General features: G+C 44.4%; 1 protein-coding gene across 1 annotated transcript in view; it reads right to left on the bottom strand.

Annotated features, from left to right (window-relative positions):
• Window positions 1-23,622, bottom strand: part of ESRP2 (epithelial splicing regulatory protein 2) — a 71,282-nt gene that overhangs the window by 22,459 nt on the left and 25,201 nt on the right. Inside the window, exons 3-10 of the mRNA XM_070952795.1 lie at window positions 13,310-13,423; window positions 10,584-10,698; window positions 9,305-9,403; window positions 9,134-9,188; window positions 7,378-7,488; window positions 5,483-5,615; window positions 4,253-4,295; window positions 3,028-3,329 (exon numbers count right to left, since the gene is read on the bottom strand). Coding sequence (XP_070808896.1) covers window positions 3,028-3,329; window positions 4,253-4,295; window positions 5,483-5,615; window positions 7,378-7,488; window positions 9,134-9,188; window positions 9,305-9,403; window positions 10,584-10,698; window positions 13,310-13,423 — 972 coding nt within the window. The remainder of the gene's footprint in view (window positions 1-3,027; window positions 3,330-4,252; window positions 4,296-5,482; window positions 5,616-7,377; window positions 7,489-9,133; window positions 9,189-9,304; window positions 9,404-10,583; window positions 10,699-13,309; window positions 13,424-23,622) is intronic.

Raw genomic sequence — 23,622 nt, 5'->3', positions numbered from 1 at the left:
CAGTGCAAAAGATAGCTTGGGGAGGGGAGGTTGTATCTTTCCAGGATAATGCAAGCTGAAGCTATGAAAAAAAAATCAGGGCCTCCTTCCTCCTCTTTTCCCCTCTACCCCAGCAATCCCCCCAAACATGGTTCATATCTCTCATCAAAGCATTTTAAAGGTAAAGGTAAAGGTTCCCCTTGCACATATGTACTAATTGTTTCTAACTCTAGGGGGCGGTGCTCATCTCTGTTTCAAAGCCGAAGAGCCAGCGCTGTCCGAAGACGTCTCTGTGGTCATGTGGCCGGCATGACTAAATGCCAAAGGCGCACGGAATGCTGTTAGTTTCCCACCAAAGGTGGTCCCTATTTTTCTACTTGCATTTTTTACGTGCTTTCGAACTGCTAGGTTGGCAGAAGCTGGGACAAATAACGGGAGCTCACCCCATTAAGCGGCACTAAGGATTTGAACTGCTGAACTGCCGACCTTTCGATTGACAAGCTCAGCTTCTTAGCCACTGAGCCACTGCGTCCCATGGAAAGCATTTTATTTCTGAATTAATAGGAGGTGAGGCTTGCATCAGCTTGCATTGTCCTTTTGTGGGGGTGGTGAGGATTTGCAACATTCTGGGAAGGACAAAACATGTGAGGGTTCATCACTCAAGTGGGCCTGGTTGATTGATTGTGTGCGTGTGCGTTTCTCTCTCTGTGTGTGTTCTTTTGTTTTGTAGCTGCTAGGATCATTATTGGGCTCACCCCTAAGCCTGTCCTCTCTTTTTCATATTAAAATGGCAGGAAAGCGTGCCACTGCAGAAATTGTGGTCAGGAACCATCCCAAATTGCAAGATGGGCAGGATATAAGCTGAATAAACAAAAGAACCCTCCTTAGACTGCAATGTGGGGCTTGTGTGTCACCTCAAGGCTCTTGGGTTAGTTTAATGAGTGACCCACATCTTAAAAAATTCATGCCTGAACAACACACATCACATTAAGGAGCCTGGATAGCTCAGCAGACTAATGCATTGTAATTTAACTCCAGCTGTCTGTGATTAGTAAGTTCGAATCTCGCCAAGGCTCAAGGTTGACTCAGCCTTCCATCCTTTCTAAGGTAGGTAAATTGAGGACCCAGTTTGTGGGGGCAATAAGCTGACTTTGTATAAAATATACAAAAGTATGAAGGCTATTGCTTAACGCACTGTAAGCCGCCCTGAGTCTCCGGAGAAGGGCGACATATAAATCACATTAAAAAAAAAAAAAAGGCAAGCCCATGCAAATGTGGTCATTCCTTAAAGCCCGCTCCTTTGCTGCTTGCTTCAAGCTGATCCAGAAAAGTCTCCATCTGTATCATAAACCCATCCAGACTCATCCCCTTTGTGGCACAAAGAAAAGTTTCCATCTGGCTAGCTCAGAGAAACCTCTACACACACACACACAAACACACACACACACACACACACCTGGCTTTTCAAATCTCACTGGTAATATTTCTAGCAAGTCCCCCTTGGGCTCTGCCCAACAGACAACCGCCAGAGAGAGGTAACCGGAGCTGTAGTGACACTATTGTCTTAAAGTTGATTGCAGACTACCCGGTCAATCTTCCTTCCATCTGGCTAGGAAGGCTGTTGCCACAAGGAACCAACCACGGTTTAAGGTGGTGCCAAGGGATCCTTGCTTGTGTTTTCATTGGAACAGGTGAAAAAAAAACCTGCCTCTCTGGAATTCAGTCTTGATTGCCCCTCTCTTCTCTTTCGAGAAGACTTAATTTGCTAGGTCTGTAAATGGGGAGGGGTCCTCAACAGGCTCTTGATGACATTCCCCTATTTGGAATCAACATAATGAAATCAAATGATTTCCCTCTACTTGAAGCGTTTTGCAAAAACCACAGCCGGGAAGAATCTTAACAAAATAGTGAGGTCACATTATCATGCTAAGCCGTGATACTGTGTGTATGGATGACTGCAACGAGTGCATCTAGCTATTCTGGCTTGGAAACTCTGCTTCATGGCTTAGTGAAGACATCATGAGGAATTCCTCCTGGCGATGTGAAGGAGTTTTTACCCTTGATAAACAGGGGCAGAATTTTCCCCTCTGAAGAGTACAGAAGATGACCTTGCTGAAAGCAGGGATGGGCTTCAAAAATTTTAGCAAGGGGTTCTTTGCCTGGTTGCTGGGTGGGTGTGGCCATGGTGGGCATGGCCTAGTCAGCCTCCTGCACCATGGGAGGGGGGAAAAAACATTTTTGTCCTCCCCAGGCTCCGGAGGCTTTCCTTGAGCCTCTGGGAGGGCGAAAATGGCGTCCCCAGTCTCCAGAGGCCCTCTGGAGGCCAGAAACAGGCCCATTTCCAGCCTTCCCGAACTTCCTATAGGGCTGTTTTTTGCCCTCCCTGAGCCTCCATGCACATCCTGCACTTACCTGCATTCAAAATGGGCCGCGTGGGGACACCTGGGAGGGGAGGGGCAGGATGGGCGGGGCCAGCCAGGAGTGGGATTTGGGAGTTCTCCGAACTCCACAGAATCTTAGCTAGAGGTTCTTCCAAACCCCTACGAACCCCCAGTAGCCCACCGCTGGCTGAAAATATATAGGAATTGCTAACAAAACAAAAGAGCTGGAAGATCTTTTAAGTCTGGAATGATGAGATAATGTTCGGAAGCGGCTCATGCAGATGTCTTCCTGTCACTGAATTATTAACAGGAGGAGGAGGAGGAGGTACAACATAATCAGACATGCCAGATTCTCTTACGATAGCTAATCTCAATCAAAGAAGTATTGGTTTTCCTGTGGAGCTGATTTCATGGTCTGGTCTTCCTACTGGGGCCGACTTGCCCTCTGGAGAAGTTAAGAAAAAATCATCCAACTCATTTTTGTTGCCCTGAACATCAATGGATAACTTCCAAAGGTTGTTTTATGTCCTATTCTAGGATTAAATGACTCTCATTGCTCCCGGATCTCTGCACCAGTTGCCTGTGACTCTTAAAACCCAAGAAGGCTCAATGAAAAAAAAGGTGAAACAGACCCAAATGCCCAGAATGCAATATGTGCTACTACAACCTGCTGGACTTCAGCTGCTGTGCTTCTGAAGAGTTCGATGTAGCGTTTGCCCAAGATCTCCTTGTGTTTCTTAAGGGCGTTCTGTGCGTAATCTTCACAAGCAAATAGCACAAATGCATCTCCAGTTGGCCGGCCATCTGGATACTTGACAAAGAGGAGGCCTTCCTTGCCTCCGGTGACGGGACACTCGGGGCCTAAGAAGCCCAGCACATCCTCGGGCGTTGCAGTGAAAGGGAGACCCCTCATCCTGATGATGACTTGGTTCTCCTTGGAGAGGAACTGGGCAACTTCGTTGGAGGTGCCTAGACAGAAGAGGTGACCATTAAAGACAGGAAAGTGTACTTCAGTGCTGGGTTGCCCCCGATTTGGACCGGGTTGCAAGAACCGGTAGTGAAACTGGCGGGAGGCTCCGCCCACTGACCCCAACGTCATCAGGAAGCTTCTGCACATGCACAGAAGCGTTCGCGCGGCCCCGTTGCAAACCGGTAGTAAAGGTAAGTAGAACCCACCCCTGGTGTACATGCTATACTTAACCCCGAGAGAGAAACCATTGTAAATTTAAATTTGAAATTGAGAATTCTTTCTAGGTTTTGGTATCATGATGAAAGTGCTGGATGAGGAAATGGGTGGCTGTGAATTCTAGTCCCTCCCTGAGGGACAGAAGCTGGTTGTGTGACTTTGGGCCAGTTTTCACAGCCCAATCCATCTCCAAGGTGGTTGTGTTGGGGTTATTAGAATGAGTGAGCAATAAGTGTGCTATTACGGGTTGTACAAAACCAAGACAAGATATAATCTAATAAATACATAAGCAATGCACCCAACTGTGATGAGCTTGCAAAATTGAGTCAATTTTCTGGGTGCCCATGTCAGACTGAAATTAAACCCAGAATCTGAGTTTGCACAGCATAGTAAACTAAAGTACAGTTAGCTAGTTTGTTAAGTCGTGCCAACAAAGATATTATCAAACATTTGGTCTCCTGGTCTATTTGGAATAACCTTCTCCATCACTGAATCAGTTAAAACTCCCAACTATTTATAGTTAAAATTATGAGACTTATATTCCATCTCCACCCCATACCTAGTGTTGGGCATGTTGAGGAACCAAAAATAAATTTTGATATGTCAGATTTTATATTATTTCTCATAGCAACTTAAAAGGACCTTCTCATAGTACAGTTTCAATCACATGCTTAATAGGGGTTAATTTTTTTTCTAACGATCTTACCACCAGCAATTTTCAGAAATTCCTCTCCGGTGGCTTTGTAAACCTGAAACAAACAAACAAACAAAAAAAGTCAAAGACAATAAATGTGATAGATGTCAAGATATTTGAAGAGTGATATTAGCATAAAATGCACATTTGTCTTTTAAGATGACACAAGATATCCTTTATAAACCTAGATATCTGCAAAACCATTTTTGGATATAATATTTGGGAAGACCTTGAGATACTTCTCCTGTAGACCATACTAATCTAGCTTTCCAGAAGTGGTCTGTGATACCACCTGGAACCAGTAATCAGTGCTCCATAAGGAAAATGGAATAGCAGGAGATCTCAAGAACATTTATTTTGTAGATTTGGAAGTACTCATATAATAGTACATTTGATTCATCTTTAAAACACTCATACAACACCAGAAAAGGAATCTACACTACACTTCTATCAAGTTTCCAAGTGTAGTTTGAGTTATCACCATGAAGCCCTGTATGGCCAAGGGCCAAATTATTTGTAAGATCACTCTGAATGTTTCTCCTTGACTCACCAGCACTGACAGGATGGTCAAGCTCTATGTCCCTTCAATGCAATCTTATTGGCACTAGAGACCAGTATACAAAGGGAAGGTAGCTGGAGATTTGGATGACCCTCATCCAATTGGTCATGATAAAGAGTTGGTTGTTCCCTCATGCTTTTGGGCTGGGATGCTAGGGGAGTCCTGTTAGCTGGTTTGTCTTTTCCTTTGTGATTATTATTGATCATAAGATGGAATGATCTATGTGGCCTCCTGGCACATGATATATTGATATATATTTTTATTGTAATCTCAGTCTTGATTCATTGTCAACTGTCCATGAAGATGGTAGTGAGATGGGCAGCCATGTAAATTATTTAAATACCGTGTTTCTCCAAAAATAAGACTGCGTCTTATACTAATGTTTTGCTCCAAAAGATGCATTAGGGCTTATTTTCTGGTTAGGTCTTACTTTTGGGGAAATACGGTACTAAAAATGCATCCGTCTGGCTGACTACCTTAACTGGGGCTTATTTTGGGGCTAGGGCTTATATTCCGAGCATCCTGAAAAATCCTGCTAGGACTTATTTTCCAGCTGGGTCTTATTTTCAGGGAAAAGGGTAGATAGGAAATAAGTAAATGACTGTTACATCCTCTTTGCACACATCCAATATATCAATCTAAATATTTAGTTATAATCAATCAGTTATAACTAAGTAAACTACCTCAATGTATCGGCTTCCCATGTGATGCTTGTGCCTCTCCAGAGCCAAGTCTCTCTGTTCAGAGCTGACAAATCGCACCAATGCCTCTCCATTTCGCCTTCCTTGAGCATTGAGACACAAGGCCACACCACCTCTAAAAGAAAGGGGAAACACAGATACCCCCCCAGAGAGAATGAACAAGATCACATCCAGCTTTCTTCCAAAGTGATGTCATTTTTTAAAGATCCGGATAAGCTTTTTGAGGCAATTGAGCTTTGGATGATATGATTTCAATCCTGCTCTAAAGCCGCACACAATAACGGTGCAATCAAAATAATAAAATTGCATCTCTTGTAAATCAATGGGGATGCACTCTCAAATCACTAGGAAGAGCTGTCAGGTTGCAAATTAAAATTACTATTATTTAAAGAGGAGGCAATGAATGTGGGAGTCAGGAAGACAAGGCTTAAACTGTAGTGAAATTCTCTCTGTTCCAGATGTATTTCCATTTCAAGTATTTTGTAAGGAAATACTGCTTTTCCAACTATGTAAAAGCTAAAATTTGCTCTTTTAGTATGTTGGAACCAGAGGTGGGTTTCAGCAGGTTCTGACCAGTTCTGGAAAACCAGTAGGGGAAATTTTGAGTAGTTCAGAGAACCAGTAGTACAAATTCTGATTGGCTCCACCCACATCTATTTTCTACCTCCCCAGCTGACCGGGAGGAAATGGGGATTTTGCAGTAATTTTCCCCTGGAGTGGGGAGGGAATGGAGATTTTACAGTATCCTTCCCCTGCCATGCCCCCCCAGCCATGCCCACTAAGCCACGCCACGCCCACAGAACCGGTAGTAAAAAATTTGGAAACCCACCACTGGTTGGGACCATTGTGAGTGGATGAGGTGGTGGTGGTGGGGACAGGACAAAGAATTTGGAACTTCCAGAAGCCTACAAAAAGCAATCATATAATCAAACGGATGTGAACAAGATTACAGCTTTGTGTTGGCTGAATTAGAATGAACCAAAACAACTTGAAATGTTGTAAAAAGCCTTTGGACTCTTTCAGGACATCGAATGATCGAATGTGGGGGTGACAAAGCACTGAGAAAGTACAAAACTTAAGCCAGATTGTTCAACCGCAGGGAACTTATCAGCAGTTTGAGATCAGTCCCAAGACGGAATCTGTGGGCTGAATGCAGAGTCAGTTAGTTCTGTTGGTATCCGATGATAGCTAATCAAGAAGAGGCTGTTCCTTCCAGATTCTGAAGAAACAACAGCCATTGCCCACTCTTTCTTGACTCAACAGAAAGCTGAACATAACAACATTCTAGTGTTGACATCGATGATTCTAGAAAAAGACATCACCCAGTAATTGTTCATGTTTTTGAGGGGTTTGTGGTCCATACTGACTTATCCGGGTGCCCAAATTTTAAATATAAAAATTTCACCCCGAATCCTTTACAGTTAAGATCACCAAGGCAGAAGACCAAAGAATGCGTAGCAACAGAAAAGTAAAATGGCCCTTGAAATCCAGCTGGAAACAGACAGCATGAACCCATCCTTCTTCCTTATCCCAAAGTGTTTTTTTCCTAAAAGGCAACTGGATTTTCTTTGTTTTTTTCCTTCAAAACATCTCACCTCTCAAGAAACTTCTGCAGTTCTTCTTAGATGAGAAGCAGTGGTGGGATTCAAGTAATTTAACAACCGGTTCTCTGCCCTAATAATTTCTTCTAACAACCAGTTTGCCAAACTGCTCACAAAGTTAACAACCGGTTCTCCCGAAGTGGTGCGAACTGGCTGAATCCCACCACTGATGAGAAGTGAAATGTTTTCAAGAAAAACACCAAGAAAATCCAGTTGCTTTTTGGAAAAAAAACACCTTTGGGACAACTTGAGAAACTCCAAAGGCAACTTTCTTACTTGGCAATATTAAGGCCTTTGAAAAAGCGAGCTATGTCTTGGTCCGAAGACTGCCAAGGGAGACCTCGGGCACGTATGACCGTTTCATTGTCCACTGCTTCTGATTTACTGCTACAAAAAGAAAGAGACGACAATACAAATCAGCAATTCATCTGACACAATTCTTCATTACCATCCTACAGGCGTTCCTCAACATGTCCATAGTTGGGATCAGGATTTCCATCGCTAAGCAAGGCGGTGGTGAAATGAGTACATATCTAGTTTTAGGACCTTTTTTTTTTGCCACGGCTGTTAAGCAAATTATCGTAGTTGTTAAATGAATCACATGGTTGTTAAGTGAATCCAGCTTCCCTCATTGATTTTGCTTGTCAGAAGCCAGCTGGGACAGGGGTCTCCAACCTTGGCAACTTTCAGACTTGTGGACTTCAATTCCCAGAAATGACTTTTTTGGGAGTTTGTCTTGGAACCTATTTTCTCCTGGAGTGTCGAGAGGGGAACACAAATAGCTAGAGGTGGACACTAGCAAACCCTAGACACTAGAATGTTAGAACAATTAATCAGTGGAACAGCTTGCCTCCAGAAATTGTGGGTGTTCCAACACTGGAAGTTTTTAAGAAGAGATTGGACAACCATTTGTCTGAAATGAAATAGGGTCTCCTGCTCAAACAGGGGATTGGACTAGAAGACCTCCAAGGTCCCTTCCAACTCTGTTATCCTATCCTATCCCATCCCATCCCATCCCATCCCATCCCATCCCATCCCATCCCATCCCATCCCATCCCATCCCATCCCATCCCATCCCATCCCATCCCATCCCATCCCATCCCATCCCATCCCATCCCATCCCATCCCATCCCATCCCATCCCATCCCATCCCATCCCATCCCATCCCATCCCATCCCATCCCATCCCATCCCATTCTATTCTATTCTATTCTATTCTATTCTATTCTATTCTACTGCTTTTAGGTTATCATCTTTTCCCCCAGAGCTTAAAGAATGCTTCGGCCTCTTGGCCTAGATTCTTGCATATTTCTCTCAAGGTCACCCTTCTTATTGCCTCCAAAAATGTTTATCATTTAGGCTTTTAGGCATTTAGGAAGCCCTGGGGGGGAAAGAATCAAATATAAAGATAGCAAAAATAGTGACCAAGGACCAGGGGTGGGCTACAGATCCTTTAGCAATGGGTTCGCTGCCCCGTTGCTGGGTGGGCGTGGCATGGTGGGTGTGGCCTAGTCAGCTGCCTGCACCATGGGGGGGGCGTTTTTCACCCTCCCCAGGCTCCGGAGGCTTTCCTCAAGCCTCCGGGAGGGCAAAAACTGCTTCTCCCGGGCTCTGGAGGCCCTCCAGAGTCCGGAACAGGCCCATTTCCAGACTTCCAGAACATCAGATCGGCCTGTTTTATGCCGTCCCAGACCCTCTGCGCAGCCCCTGTACGTACCTGGAAGGGCTTGGCATGGTGGGCGTGGCCAGCAGGGGTGGCATTTGGGGTTTCACCAAACCCCGGCGACCCTTGGCTAGAGGATCGCCTGAACCTTGCCGAACCCCCAGGGGCCCACCCCTGCCAAGGACCCAAACTTTGGATTTTCTACAAAGCTTGAGATATAACTGGGGATGTTTCCTTGCTATCCTTGCTTTTCTCCCAGGAATAAAAGTCTGTAAATAGGAAAGGCTCCAGGGACTCCAGAATCATCTCTGCCCCCTCCCCCCCATCCAGCTTCCATTTGGTGCCATCCTATGAAGAAAAAAACACTTACCACGGTCCCGTTTCATACTTGTACTTCACTGTTTCTGGGGTGGTAAACCTGTGACCTGAAACAGACCAAAATTTAAGAAGTCAAGAGCCTGGAAATGCACCAAGGAGAGAAAAGACGCTTTAGATGGGAGGAGAAAAACAGGCCCAGAACGAGACACGGATTTTCACTTACTGCATGGATCCGGAAGCATGCTGAAAACAATTGCTACCATAGCTTTCACTTGCCATACTCCAAAGTCCTCCTCGCTTTCATCTATCCCATAGCCAATATCTGGATGATAAGTTTAAGAAACGATTGTGAAAGGATTTCCCCAGCCACAGAGATGCTTATGAACTGTGAGCCACCTCTGGCACGCGTACCACAGGTTCGCCATCTGTTCTTCCCCAGCTACAGATCCCAAAGAACAGCAGCACACACAAACTTGAACAAAACTTAGTTTACTCAAATAACGCAGTTTTAACAAATGCCGGCTGTTAATAAGCGTTCTTAACAGCCTGCCAGAATTCCACAGATAAGATAGTCAGAGTCTTACTGGAGTTGGCAGAAAGCCCAGAAGCAAGGTTGCAGAGAAATTTCAACACGATGATTAGCGAACTAAAGTTGTTTCCTGCAGCTTGCTGCAAGTGGCGTTCCTCCTTAAATAGGCTAAGGGAGTGGCCAATAAGCCCCAAGCCTTACTCTTGAGGAGACCTCCTCCAGAGGAACCACTCCTGCCTTTTGGCAGCTCTGTGCGCCCATGCATTGAGAAGAGGCTCCTCCTCTTCATCCTCTTCACTTAAAGGAGCCTCTGGAGGTGCTGAAGGCCCTGACTGAATCCTTGCCCCTGGCACCACATCTTCTTCAGCCTCCTCGCTGTCCGACTCAAGCGCCGGCTGCACAGGCTGCTGGCACAGCACCAAACCAGCCTCCTCATCGTCGGGATCAGCAACAATCCGTGCAGGCCACAACACCATCACAGTACCAGAGCCATCAAAACATCCATAATTTTAAAAAGGGGATTACATGAACCTGGGACACTGCAACTGTCATAAAGGCTCCCACCCTCCTGACCTTCCACTAGCACCTAAAGTCCAGGCTCTACCAGTTGGCTTGGGGCTCCAAAGGAGAGGATTCATGTTGGGAGATGGCTAATCAGATCCCGCCTCCCCCCCGCTCATCCTAGTCCCTCCCTCTCCATCTTTTAGCTATTGTATTTTATAGTTTTGTAGCTTTCTATTCCTATATAACTTTATTTTTTTAATCTTGTAAACCATCCAGAGTTACCTTGTGGTAAGGTGGGCGGCCAATAAATTTGATAAATAAAATAAATAGGGATGCTTTCGGTTTTGACCCTGGATACATCGCCTTCACTGGCTAGTCCAACCCCCTGTTCATGCACGAGACCTGTACTAGGGATTCGAACCGCCAATCGCTTATGACACAACTTTAGCAGAAACTTTGCAAAGGATACATTCTGCCATAGATTGTATAGTTTGATCCTTCACGGGGGCTGAGTTGGGATAGCAGTCATGGAATTCTTTCCGTAGATCGTAAAATGAATAAAAGCAGTCGGACAGCAGAAGATTCTGTAATGGAGGTAACATAAAAAAAAGGAGATAATGAATATTTAGAGCCAGTTGGGTCTAGTAGTTAAGGCACCAGAATAAAAAGCTGGAGACCATGAGTTCTAGTCCCTCCTTGGGACTAGAAAACTGGGTGGGTGCCTTGTTGTTTGTTTCTGTCCCTAAACCCTTCCAATATGTTAAGATCAGACCCTTTCAAGCTCAAAGTATTTCACATTCAAAATATTATGTGCAGTCTGGTGCACAAGCACACAATTTCAGATAGGAGAAGCAGAGAAGGGGAAAGGATGATTGACTAAACAGAGGAGTGATAGATAATGATTGCTTCAGTCAAAGGTATTTGGGATTAATTCCAAGTCAGGCTGATAAATTAAGTTTTCCTACAAATTTAGATTAGAGATGCCTTTCATATAATAAAGGGGTAAATGGAAGTCATTTTTTAAAAAACTGTGCATTCAAATTTCTGTTTGTGTAAGGCTTTCTAGGTGCTTAGCTCACCTTTCTATTATCAATCTGATCTGCCCATTAGTATTTTAGGAACTGCAATTCCTCAAATTATCAGCAAAGATAGAAACGTACATATAGAATGTTGACAAAGCTAATTTAAAACTGCAACTCCCAAGAGTTTCCGGATGGGAGAAGGAGACAAGGGGACATTGGTGAAGTTTAAATTAAGACTAAATATAGAAGCCTAATTCAATCAAAATCACATACCCCTGACTGATTCCGTTAGATGCAGATGTGTCATGGATTCTTCTAGTGTTTAGAATGTGTTTGAAGACAATATCAAAGACTATGTTGTCCTATAGAAAACCCAGTCTTCAACTCAACAACCCTTTTCACCTGCAAATTAGAAAGCTTATCCAAGAGTTATGCTAATCCTATTGCCTTAAAGCCACGCAGACTGGGTACAGTTTGTAAAAGCACTGTCCTTATTTATGTTGTTGTTAGTTGCGAAGTCGTGTCTGACCCAGCGTGACCCCATGGACAATGTTCCTCCAGGCCTTCCTGTCCTCTACCATCCTCTGGAGTCCATTTAAGCTCACGCCTACTGCTTCAATGACTCCATCCAGCCATCTCCTTCTCTGCCATCCCCTTCTTCTTTTGCCCTCAATCTTTCCCAGCATTAGGCTCTTCTCCAGTGAGTCCTTCCTTCTCATTAGGTGGCCGAAGTCTTTGAGTTTCATCTTCAGGATCTGGCCTTTTAAAGAGCAGTCAGGGTTGATCTCCTCCAGGACTGACCAGTTGGATTGCCTTGCAGTCCAAGGGACTCACAGGAGTCTTCTCCAGCACCATTGTTCAAAGGCCTCAATTCTTTGGCACTCAGCCTTCATTATGGTCCAACTTTCACAGTCATACATTGCAGGTCCTTATTTATATATCCTACCAATATGTCTGTGCTTGTGTAATTTGGAAAAGTTTTCAGTCTTGTTCAAATGCTACTCAGGCCTATTAGGATATCCTGGGGCTGTGAACCACACAGGAAACTTGAAAAAAAAAAAACCTTATCTCCAGAAGAAGGAAATAGTAAACCTCAGACATGTTGTTTCCTTGATTTATGATCTGCATAAGTCACAAGGACTCCTTCACTTTGACCTGAAGAAGACATGACCTTGTCCTAGATTAGAGAAGAGTCAAGGTGTGTTTTTTTTGTAGTATGTTATTTTTATGATGCAAAGCAGGGGTCTCCAACCTTGTCAACTTGTGGACTTCCAACTCTCAGAATTCTTCAGCCAGCTTTCTGGGAGTTGGAAGTCCACAAGTCTTAAAGTTGACAAGGTTGGAGACCCTTGATCTAAAGAACTAAAGAGTTCTAAAGAGTTCTTGTGTCTAATTGGTAAAATGGTAAAATGTAGAGCAGTGTTTTTCTCAACCTTGGCAGTTTGAAGATGTGTGGACTTCAACTCCCAGAATTCCCCAGCCAACTGAGCTGAAATCCACACTAATGTCAGGGTTCCAAGTAACACCCCCAACGAAAGAAGACTCTGAGGCTAGAAGTTCCTCAAAGTTCCATTTTATTAGAGAAGTCCTATTGGCACGTCTGGGAAAACCCAAATCTGAGAGCTTCCAGGTTTTCCACACCCAAAAGAAAACCCAAGTCCCTTCCCCTGCACCCCCATGTCAATCACATGGTCCAATCAATGCACCGTCCCAACTGGACATGTCTCCCAGGCACGCCACTCCAGGTGCAGGCCCGAATGTCCTTGACTCTCAGAGAAAGGAATGTTATTATGGCTAACTATCTCCACCACTCTATGCAATTCCCTCCTCTCGGTTTCCCACAGCACTAAGTGTGGTAGCCCTGAAGATGCAAAGAAAAAGATGGCCTCCAAGGCTGACACGCATCTTGAGGGCAAAAGAAGAAGGGGATGGTAGAGAATGAGGTGGCTGGATGGAGTCACTGAAACAGTAGGCGTGATCTTAAATGGACTCCAGAGGATGGTAGAGGACAGGAAGGCCTGGAGGAACTTTGTCCATGGGGTCGCGATGGGTCGGACACGACTTCGCAACTAACAACAACAACAAGGATCCCCAGCAGTAGTGGATAATTTCAATTTCAAAAGATCCAAGATATTGTCCTGAAGACATAGTCAGGATCCCATTAGTAGCTTACCTTTTTGGATGCTTCTGGATGGAGAACTTGTCGAATGAGGGGTTGGCCATCGGTGCAGAAAGTGTAGGAGCTCCTTCCTAGAACCTTCAGATCATTGGAAACCAGTTGGCTGAACTGGAAAAGGAGGGGGAAAATATTCACACTTAGAAGTCTCCAACTTAAGTTCCCATCTCACAAATTTAATGGGATTGGAAATACAGGTAGTCCTCGATTTACCACCGTTCATTTATAGTGACCGTTCGAAGTTACGACGGCACTGAAAAAAAGTGGCTTCTGGCCCTTTTTCACACTTAACGACCATTGCAGCATCCCGATGGTCACACGATCCAAATTCAAATGCTTGACAACTGACTCATATTTACGAGTGTCATGGGATTATCTTTGGCAACCTTCTGACTAGCAAAGTTAATGGCGAAGCCAGATTCGCTTAACAACTGTGTTACTAATTTCGCGACTGTGGAGATTCACTTAACAACTGTCTCAAAAGGTCTGCAGGAAAGGTTGTAAAATGGAGCAAAATTCATTTACCAACTGCCTTGCTTAGCAACATAAATTTTGGGCTCAATTGTGGAGGACGGTCTATATCCAGTTGCAATTTCTAAATTAACTCAAGACAATGGACGTTGATAAGCTAAGGTGTCAAGGAAAGGGAATAGGACAAGAAAACAATCAACCCATGGAACAGAAGTTGCCTTCAGAAGTTGTGGGAGCTTTATCACTGGACGATTTCAAGAAGCGACTGGACTGCCATCTGCTTGGGGGGGCGGGGGTTGGACTAGATGACCTAAAAAGTTCCTTCCAACTCTGTTGATCAGTATCTGTATCTATTTGTTACCTGATGTTACCTAGTCTGGTAAAAAAAAACTAAATTGAAACAAACTTGGAGAACAAAACCTAAAACCTGAGCTACAAGTATTTTCTATTATTTCAAATGGACCTTTTTGTCTAGCATTACATTAAGGCTTTTTTATAGATGGTATAACCTGATGATAAGAGAAGAAAGCAAATACTTAGCCTATATGGGGAGGGAACGGAGCCTTGGTAGTACAGTGGTCTAAAGCACTCTGTTATTAAGACCAGCTGCCTGCAATTACTGCAGGTTCGGATCTCGCCAGGCTCAAGGTTGACTCAGCCTTCCATCCTTTCTAAGGTAGGTAAATTGAGGACCCAGTTTGTGGGGGCAATAAGCTGACTTGTATAAATATACAAAAGGATGAAGGCTATTGCTTAGCACATTGTAAGCCGCCCTGAGTCTCCGGAGAAGGGCGGCATATAAATCAAATTTAAAAAAAAAAACACATATGGTAAGGGTGTGGCTAATTGATGAGGACCAATCAGTCCAAAATAGATCTATATTAGTCTCCCAATAGGCAGCAAAATGCTTGCTTGCTGTCTGAAGAAGCCTAGGATAGTGGATGTGATTTCACTGAGCTATGGCTGCAAATTGAAAAACTTGGTTTACGTAGGAAAATACCCGGTTCAAGAAAAATACATACATATAGATGGTATATATAGATATTTATGGTCCCTATATACAAGGGATGCGGTGGCTAAGGCACTGAGGTTGTTGATCAAAAGGTGGGCAGTTCAGCGGTTCAAATCCCTAGTGCTGCATAAGAGGGTGAGCTCCTGTTACTTGTCCCAGCTGCTGCCAACCTAGCAGTTCGAAAGCACGTAAAAAATGCAAGTAGAAAAATAGGGACCACCTTTGGTGGGAAGGCAACAGTGTTCCGTGCGCTTTTGGCCTTGAGTCATGCCAGCCACATGACCATGGAGATGTCTTTGGACAGTGCTGGCTCTTCGGCTTTGAAACGGAGAGGAGCACTGTCCCCTAGAGTCGGGAACGACTAGTATATATGTGTGAAGGGAACCTTTACCTTATAGATGGTGTCTATAAGGTAAATCTATAAGGTAAATCTACCTTATAGATTTCTGGATAGAATCAAGAAAACCAATCTTTCCCGATATTTTTCTTTCTTTCTTTAGCATTTCAGATATGAGCAGTTTTATTACTGCCTTGTCATCCTTACGGGTTTCACTTTAGAAATGGTCTAAATGGCCCTGCACTGTTGGAAAAGAAAAGCCCAAATAATTCACACGCGGAAGCAAAATCCACTTGAAACTTGGGTACAACTTTTAAAGGGCGCCTTGCGTGCCTGCCTCGTGGCAAAAGCAGTGAAATTCACCCATCGTCCATTCGAGAAACAGTCTGAATGCCAATATTGACACAAACATAATTTGAGCTCTTGCATTTTCTTGGAATTTATTTTGTGGGTGTGTATATGAGCGTTATTTGAACACAGGCACAGAATGGAAAGTGATAAGGACGGGGGGGGAGGGATTTGCTGTATCTGAAATGCCATTTTCATGCAACACAATTGAATTCGGGAGCGAGGTCTCTGTTCTTTCAAATAGCCATAACTTGAATTAAGGTGAGGTTTTTTTTCTTTCCTCCCAGGGAGATACATTGCTTCAATAATCAACTTGGGAAGACTCTTACAGTATATTTGAATTAGGATAGAGAGAATTCAAAAAGAACACAGAATAACAGAGTTTGTTATTGGAGGTCTTTTCTAGTCCAACTTCTTATTTGAGCAAGAAACGCTACACCAGTGACGGTAAATCTTTTAGATACCGAGCGCCCAAACTGCACAGGTGCACATCTCCAATCTAAATCTGTTAACCTGTTAAAATTCAAACACCTTTCTTGCAGTAAGGTTCGGGAACAACTGCTCCCAATGTTAGACATGGTATGATGTTTATTTACTAAGGCTTAGAGTTGTTTTTGACTGGAGAGGCACCAAAACCTTAAGCAATAAACAAGCAAACAAGGAAGGAAGGAAGGAAGGGAAGCAGTTCTTACTGAAAAATAGTGATGTTTGCTTTCCAGTAAAACAGGATTTCATGTGTCTTACCAGAGCGCCTACAGGAAGTCCTCGACTTATGGCTACCACTGAGACCAGTGGTAGGTTTCAACATTTTTTACTACCAGTTCTATGGGTGTGGCTTGGTGGGTGTGGCACGGCATGGTGGGCGTGGCAGGGGAAGGATACTGTAAAATCTCCATTCCCACCCCACTCCAGGGGAAGGATACTCTAAAATCTCCATTCCCTCCCCAATCCAGGGGAAGGATACTCTAAAATCTCCATTCCCTCCCCACTCCAGGGGAAGGATACTCTAAAATCTCCATTCCCTCCCCAATCCAGGGGAAGGATACTCTAAAATCTCCATTCCCTCCCCAATCCAGGGGAAGGATACTCTAAAATCTCCATTCCCTCCCCAATCCAGGGGAAGGATACTCTAAAATCTCCATTCCCTCCCCACTCCAGGGGAAGGATACTCTAAAATCTCCATTTCCTCCCGATCAGCTGGGACTCAGGAGGCAGAGAATAGATGCCAGTCAGAATTTTTACTACCGGTTCTCCGAACTACTCAAAATTTCCGCTACTGGTTCTCCAGAACTGGTCAGAATCTGCTGAAACCCACTTCTCATTGAGACCCTTGCTAAGCATGGCAGGTGTTGAGTCACGTCTCATTTTATGATCTCTTTTTTTTAACCACAGTTGTTAAGTGAATCAGAGTAGTTTTAGAGAATCATGTGGTTGTTAAACAAATCTAATAAACATCAATCACATGACCATAGGATGCTGCAAATACATGCTTGGTTGCCAGGTTCCCAAATTTTGATCTCACGACTTTGGGGATGCTTTAACAGTTGTAAGTGCGAGGACCAATTATAAGTCCCTTTTCTCAGTGCTGTTGTAACGTTGATCACTAAACGAGCGGTTTTCAGGCGAGGATTCTCTGTATTAGTTAGGTTGCGTTATCATTTTACATTGTGACTTCAGTTGTGTTTCTAAATTTTCTTCAGAAAGCCTCACGCAACACCTCCTTTCCTTCCCTTTTTTCTACTTCCCAGATTATTCGTAGAATAAACTTGCTCGAGAGGGTTATAGTGAAGTCTGCAATCTCTGATAAATCAAAGTGGTTTTTTTTTTAAAAAAAAAAACCAAAATAAAATGGGAAAAAACAGGTTGCAACATAGAGAAGGTCATCCCAGAGGACCTCTGGTTGTTCAAAGATGACCATCAGTTTTTGTTTTTCCGCTGTGTTCTACTTACGTTGAGAACTCAAAATTGTGCAATTCTGGCAGGCCTAAAACCTCTGCACGGTACAGGTTTTACTGCATTGTGATGAACTGAGCAGGTTTTAGACACTGAGGCCACAAGGAGGTTTTGATGGAGAGAGAAATGGAGCTTTATAGCATGTGCGTATGTGTGCATGTTAAGGTTGCCTCCTCTTGAAACTCAGTGAGTAACCAAAGATTGTTTAGTGAAGTTCATGGGCAAACGGAGGTTTGAATGCAAATCTGCCCTGACAATCCACTAAAAGCCTCAGTGAATTAGTATCTAACCTACACTAGAAATAGAAATATAGAAATAGAAATAGAAATAGAATGGAATGGAATGGAATGGAATGGGAGGGGATAGGATGGAATGGAATGGGATGGGATGGGATGGAATGGAATAGAATAGAATAGAATAGAATAGAATGGAATGGAATGGAATGGGATGGGATGGGATGGGATGGGATGGGATGGGATGGGATGGGATGGGATGGAATGGGAGGGGATAGGATGGAATGGGAAGGGATGGAATAGAATAGAATAGAATGGGATGGGATGGGATGGGATGGGATGGGATGGGATGGGATGGGATGGGATGGAATAGAATAGAATAGAATAGAATAGAATAGAATAGAATAGGATGGGATGGGATGGGATGGGATGGGATGGGATGGGATGGGATGGGATGGGATGGGATGGAATGGGAGAGGATAGGATGGAATGGAATGGGAAGGGATGGAATAGAATAGAATAGAATAGAATAGAATAGAATGGGATGGGATGGGATGGGATGGGATGGGATGGGATGGGATGGGATGGGATGGGATGGGATGGGATGGGATGGATGGGAAGGAATAGAATAGAATGGAATGGAATGGAATGGAATGGAATGGAATGGGAGGGGATAGGATGGAATGGGATGGAATAGAATAGAATAGAATAGAATAGAATAGAATAGAATAGGATGGGATGGGATGGGATGGGATGGGATGGGATGGGATGGGATGGGATGGGATGGGATGAGATGAGATGGGAAGGAATAGAATGGAATAGAATAGAATAGAATAGAATAGAATAGAATAGAATAGAATAGAATAGAATAGAATAGAATAGAATAGAATAGAATAGAATAGAATAGAATAGAATAGAATAGCAGATTCTCCACATTGATGGAGAATCCACAATTTCTGAAGGCAAGCAGTTCCACTGGTTAATTGTCCTCACTATTAGGAAGTCTATCTTTAATTCCAGGTTGCTTCTCTTTGGTTAGTTTCCATCCATTATTTCTTGTCCTGCCCTCTGGTGCTTTGGAGAATAAATTGACCTCCTCTTCTTTGTGGCAGCCCCTCAAATACTGAAATACTGCTATCATGTCCCCCCTAATTCTTCTTTTCTCTAGACTAGCCAGACCCAAATCTTGCAGCCATTCTTCATATGTTTTAATCTCCAGGGGCCTTTGATCCTCTTAGTTGCTCTTCTCTGAATTTTTTCTAAAATCTCATCACCTTTTTTGCAATATGGTGACCAAAATTGGTTGCAGTATTCCAGGTGTGGTCTTACTAGGGTAAAGCGGTACTAGTACTTTACTAACTGAATCTACCTGTACAGGTAGTCCTTTGACTTACAACACTTCATTTAGTGACCATTCAAAGTTACAACTGCAGTGAAAAAAGGTGACTTATGGCCATTTTTCAGACTTATGACCCCATCCCATGGTCAAGTAATCAAAATTCAGACGCTTGGCAATCGACTCATATTTATGACAGTTGCAGTGTCCCAGGGTTAGGTGATCCCTTTTTGTGACCTTCTGACAAGTGAATTCAATTTTAGTACCGTGTTTCCCCAAAAAATAAGACCCTGTCCTATCTTTTTTTCTGAACCCTGAAATAAGCGCTTGACCTTATTGCCATGCGCTCAAAAACCCAATTGGGCTTATTATCAGGGAAGGTCTTATTTTGGGGGAAACAGGGCAATTTAACAACTGCAGGAGTTCACTTAACCACCGTGACAAGAAAGGTCGTAAAACAGAGCAAAACTCCCTGAACAAACATCCTGCTTAGTAAGAGAAATTTTGGGCTCCGTGGTGGTCATAAGTCGAGGACATTAAAACCTTCCCTAACCTGCTGGCTTCAGCTGAGGTGCGACTAGCGCCAAACAAACATCATCCACAACATTCTTTACATTTGTCAAGAAGCAACCCTGTTTAAAACAAAAAGTTTAACCTACGTGAAACACTTGAGCCCAGAGAAAAAAAACCTAATGGAACAGCTGCCTCAGTTAAACCAGTTAAACAGGATTCTGGCCATTTAGTGGGAGCGGGAGAGAAGCCGTGTGGCGTGTTCAGCCAGTCAGAGCCTGGCAAAAGGCCAACACCTGTCTTTCCCCCACCCACCCACCTTTTCGGCAAAGCAACTCCTTGTGTTACACTTTCTAGGTTACTATAGCACGGATTTTATGCCGCTCAGCAGACTTGCATTGCAGTTGCAAAAGGTTTGTGCCTCGCCTTGTTTTAAAGGGTATTTTCTGCTGCTCGCTGCATGTTGTTGCTGTATAATCAATCGACTCAGGGGTGAAATTCAAATTTTTTCCCTACCGGTTCTGTGGGCGTGGCTTGGTGGGCGTGGCAGTGCAAAAATCCCCATTCCCTCCCCACTCCTGGGGGAGGGACATTGCAAAATCCCCATTCCCTCTCCACTCCAGGGGAAGGATATTACAAAATCCCCATTCCCTCCCCACTCCAGGGGAAGGATACTGCAAAATCTCCATTCCCTCCTCACTCCTGGGGGAAGGATACTGCAAAATCCCCATTCCCTCCCCACTCCTGGGGGAAGGATATTGCAAAATCCCCATTCCCTCCCCACTCCAGGGGAAGGATATTGCAAAATCCTTATTCTCGTCCCACTCCTAGGGGAAGGATACTGCAAAATCCTCCCCACTCCTGGGGGAAGGATACTGCAAAATCCTCCCCACTCCTGGGGGAAGGATACTGCAAAATCCCCATTCCCTCCCCACTCCAGGGGAAGGATATTACAAAATCCTCCTTCTCGCCCCACTCCAGGAGAAGGATACTGCAAAATCTCCATTCCCTCCCCACTCTTGGAGGGAAGGATACTGCAAAATCTCCATTCCCTCCTCACTCCTGCGGGAAGGATACTGCAAAATCCCCATTCCCTCCCCACTCCTGGGGGAAGGATACTGCAAAATCCCCATTCCCACCCCACTCTGGGGCCAGCCAGAGGTGGTATTTGCCAGTTCTCCGAACTGCTCAAAATTTCCACTACCAGTTCTCCAGAACCTGTCAGAACCTGCTGAATAGCACCCCTGAATTGACTGTAAAAAGTTTAGATGGAACACCAAAATTTGGTTTTTAAGGCTGTTTCTTGTCTGAGCAAAGGTAGGCCTTGTCGACAGAAGACAGAGAAGGTGTGTGGGGACAGATTTAATAGCAGATTTAATGTATTCCTACGTGCCATGAAGTTCCTCCGTCGTTTCGGGGGCTGAAAATGGAACAAGCCCTGAAAAGCATTGCCAAAGTGGGGGCGGGGAGTCATTCTATTGTCACTCAACTCAATTCTAAAAAGTGAAATTAAGGCAGTAGAAGGCTGTCCTAGAAAGACTAGGGATCAATAATTTCGCAATGGAACAATTATATTGTTCTTCCTTTGTTTTTAAGATCTTATCTATTGCTTAACTGTGCAGGAATGAAGATTAGTCCTGTGGGCCAACCAACAAAAGAAGTAAAAAGAGAACAGGGCTTTTCATGTCAGGCTAAAAGCTACACCCAGTGTTTGGTTTAAGCAATCAGTATTGTGCAGAGGGAGTTTGCACCCACACGTAACTATGGGAGGAAGGAGACACAAGTCAGGGCCATATATGTGAAGGAGGGAAGAGAAAAGAATAATAGAGACAACCTTATCCAAGCTTGACTTTGAGGGATTGATTCCACGCAATCCAGAGGTGGGTTTCAGCAGGTTCTGACCGGTTCTGGAGAACTGGTAGTAAAAATTCTGACTGGCCCCGCCCCCGTCTATTCTTTGCCTCCCGAGTCCCAGCTGTTCGCCAACACTGTCCTATATCATTTCAGACAAGTGACTGTCCAGTCTCTTCTTAAAAACCTACAGTAATGAAGCACCCATAACGTCTGAAGGCAATGAAGTCCTTCATTCAGTGCTAACCAGTGGTGAAATCCACATTTTTTTACTACCGGTTCTGTGGGCGTGGCTTGGTGGGCATAGCAAGGGAAGGATACTGCAAAATCCCCATTCCCTCCCCACTCCTGGGGCCAGCCAGAGGTGGTATTTGCTGGTTCTCTGAACTGCTCAAAATTTCTGCTACCGGTTCTCTAGAACCTGTCTGAACCTGCTGGATTTCACCCCTGGTGCTAACCATGAGTTGAGTAGATTCCTGTGAATGAGTAGCAATATATCCGTTTAATTGGAACTTCACTTATGTCATCTAGTCAAGTCACAGCACTGTTATTGGTGATGGATAAGGGTCAATGGAGTTCAAAAGGGGTTGGACTTAGTCCGTTTGTGGCTATGTAGAAACTTTAGGCTGGTTCCTCTTTTGACTCCACCTCCAGATTCTGCCACTCCTTCTCCCACAACAAATTTAGAACCTCAAACTGAGCCCTTCTTGGATTTCAGAATAGGAATGGAAAGAACAGGAAATGAGAGGTAACTCATCCCTAACAGAGACTAGTACAGCGGATGCCTACTCATCAAACCCTCTGCAGATTAAGTATTATATAGAACCAAGAGTGCAGATCATCATTAAATTTGCATACATATAGACACACACCTACAAATGATGAAAAATATCAGTACAGCTTGTTTAGGCAGCTCTGTCCTGTGGGCACTACTGTTTCAGCAGTTCTCTGTTCCGGTTACCCATCATCCATGCATTTGGGCTGTTTCTGATTTTGGTGGTGGCTTGTTTATGATTTAAAAATAAAATTCCCTTAATCTGATACTGTACCCTTCAGATATGTTTGGCCAAAAGTTATTGATGTCTGGAATCTCTCCAAACACATCTAGAGAATGCCAAGTTATGGAAGGCAGATTGATTCACTCATCTGAGCTTGGTGGTTTAACATCATTAATGCTAGAAAGAAGTGGAGTTGGGGAGGAAGCGAGGAGGGGGAGGAAGAAAGGAGGGGGAGGAAGAGGAGGGGAAGTGAGGAGGAGGAGGAGTGAGGAGGAGGAGGAAAACTGTGGGGTCCTTGGTGCTCTCTGAGCTTGGTGGTTTTCTTGTAGACATTTTATTACCGAGGTGAAATCTACTTACCTTCCCTACCGGTTCGGAAGTGCATGCAACATGTGATTTTGGACCCTCTGCGCAAAGCCTCCTGTGCATGCGCAGAGGGTCAAAAACAGGTTACTTCCTGGTTAAAACCAGGAAGTAACGACGTGCGGGTGGGTGGGCTGAGCTTCGCGCTGCCGCTGCTACTGGTTTGCCAAACTATCTGCCACCACCGCTACCTGTTCGCCTGAAACGGTGCGAACCGGTAGCATTTCACCCCTGTTCATTACCCAAACTAGGTAACATCATCAGTGCTAGAAAGGAGTGGGGTTGAGGAGGAGGAGGGGGGGAGGAAGAGAGGAAGAGGAGAAAGAGGAGAAAGAGGAAGAGGACAATTGTGGGGTCCTTGAAAAACAACGAAGCACAGAGAGCACCAAGAACCCCTCTCACAGAGCTTCGTATTGAGATGGGAGATCAGCAAAAAAATTTCCCTGGATGTTGCCAGAGGAGAAAATTCAAAAGCCTTCCAGAAGTCAACGAAGCACTCTTGTCCTTTGTCCGCGAAGTCATCCCGAGAGGCTTTTGACTTGAGGCCGTCTTTCTTTCCATATTGTTGAGCTCTGTTCAAGCAAGCAAAGAATCACCTAATCCCCATTCAGGGGCCAGTCCTGCTTTTTGTCAACAGCAAGCGGTTACTTTGCCATTGTCTGCCTTATGCATTCCCTCCTCTGACAGGCCTCAGTGCAGCCCAACCCTTGTAGTCACGGGGTCCACACAGTTAAGATTAAAAGACCCCCTCCCCTTCCCAACTGGCACAGTTGTCCTTTTCCTGCCACCAGCCTCTTTCGTCCACATGAGCGTTGCCTGCCACCTTGAGAGCTCCTGGCTAGGTAGGCATCAGGTGCCCACTCATCATAGATAAGGTAAAGGAAAAGGTTCCCCTCGC

This window comes from Pituophis catenifer, unplaced genomic scaffold (assembly GCF_029215685.1).
Source record: "Pituophis catenifer annectens isolate HBS135680 unplaced genomic scaffold, rPitCat1.0.hap2 SCAF_13, whole genome shotgun sequence".
Taxonomy (NCBI): Eukaryota; Metazoa; Chordata; class Lepidosauria; order Squamata; family Colubridae; genus Pituophis; species Pituophis catenifer.
This window is presented reverse-complemented; position numbering and strand designations above follow the sequence as displayed.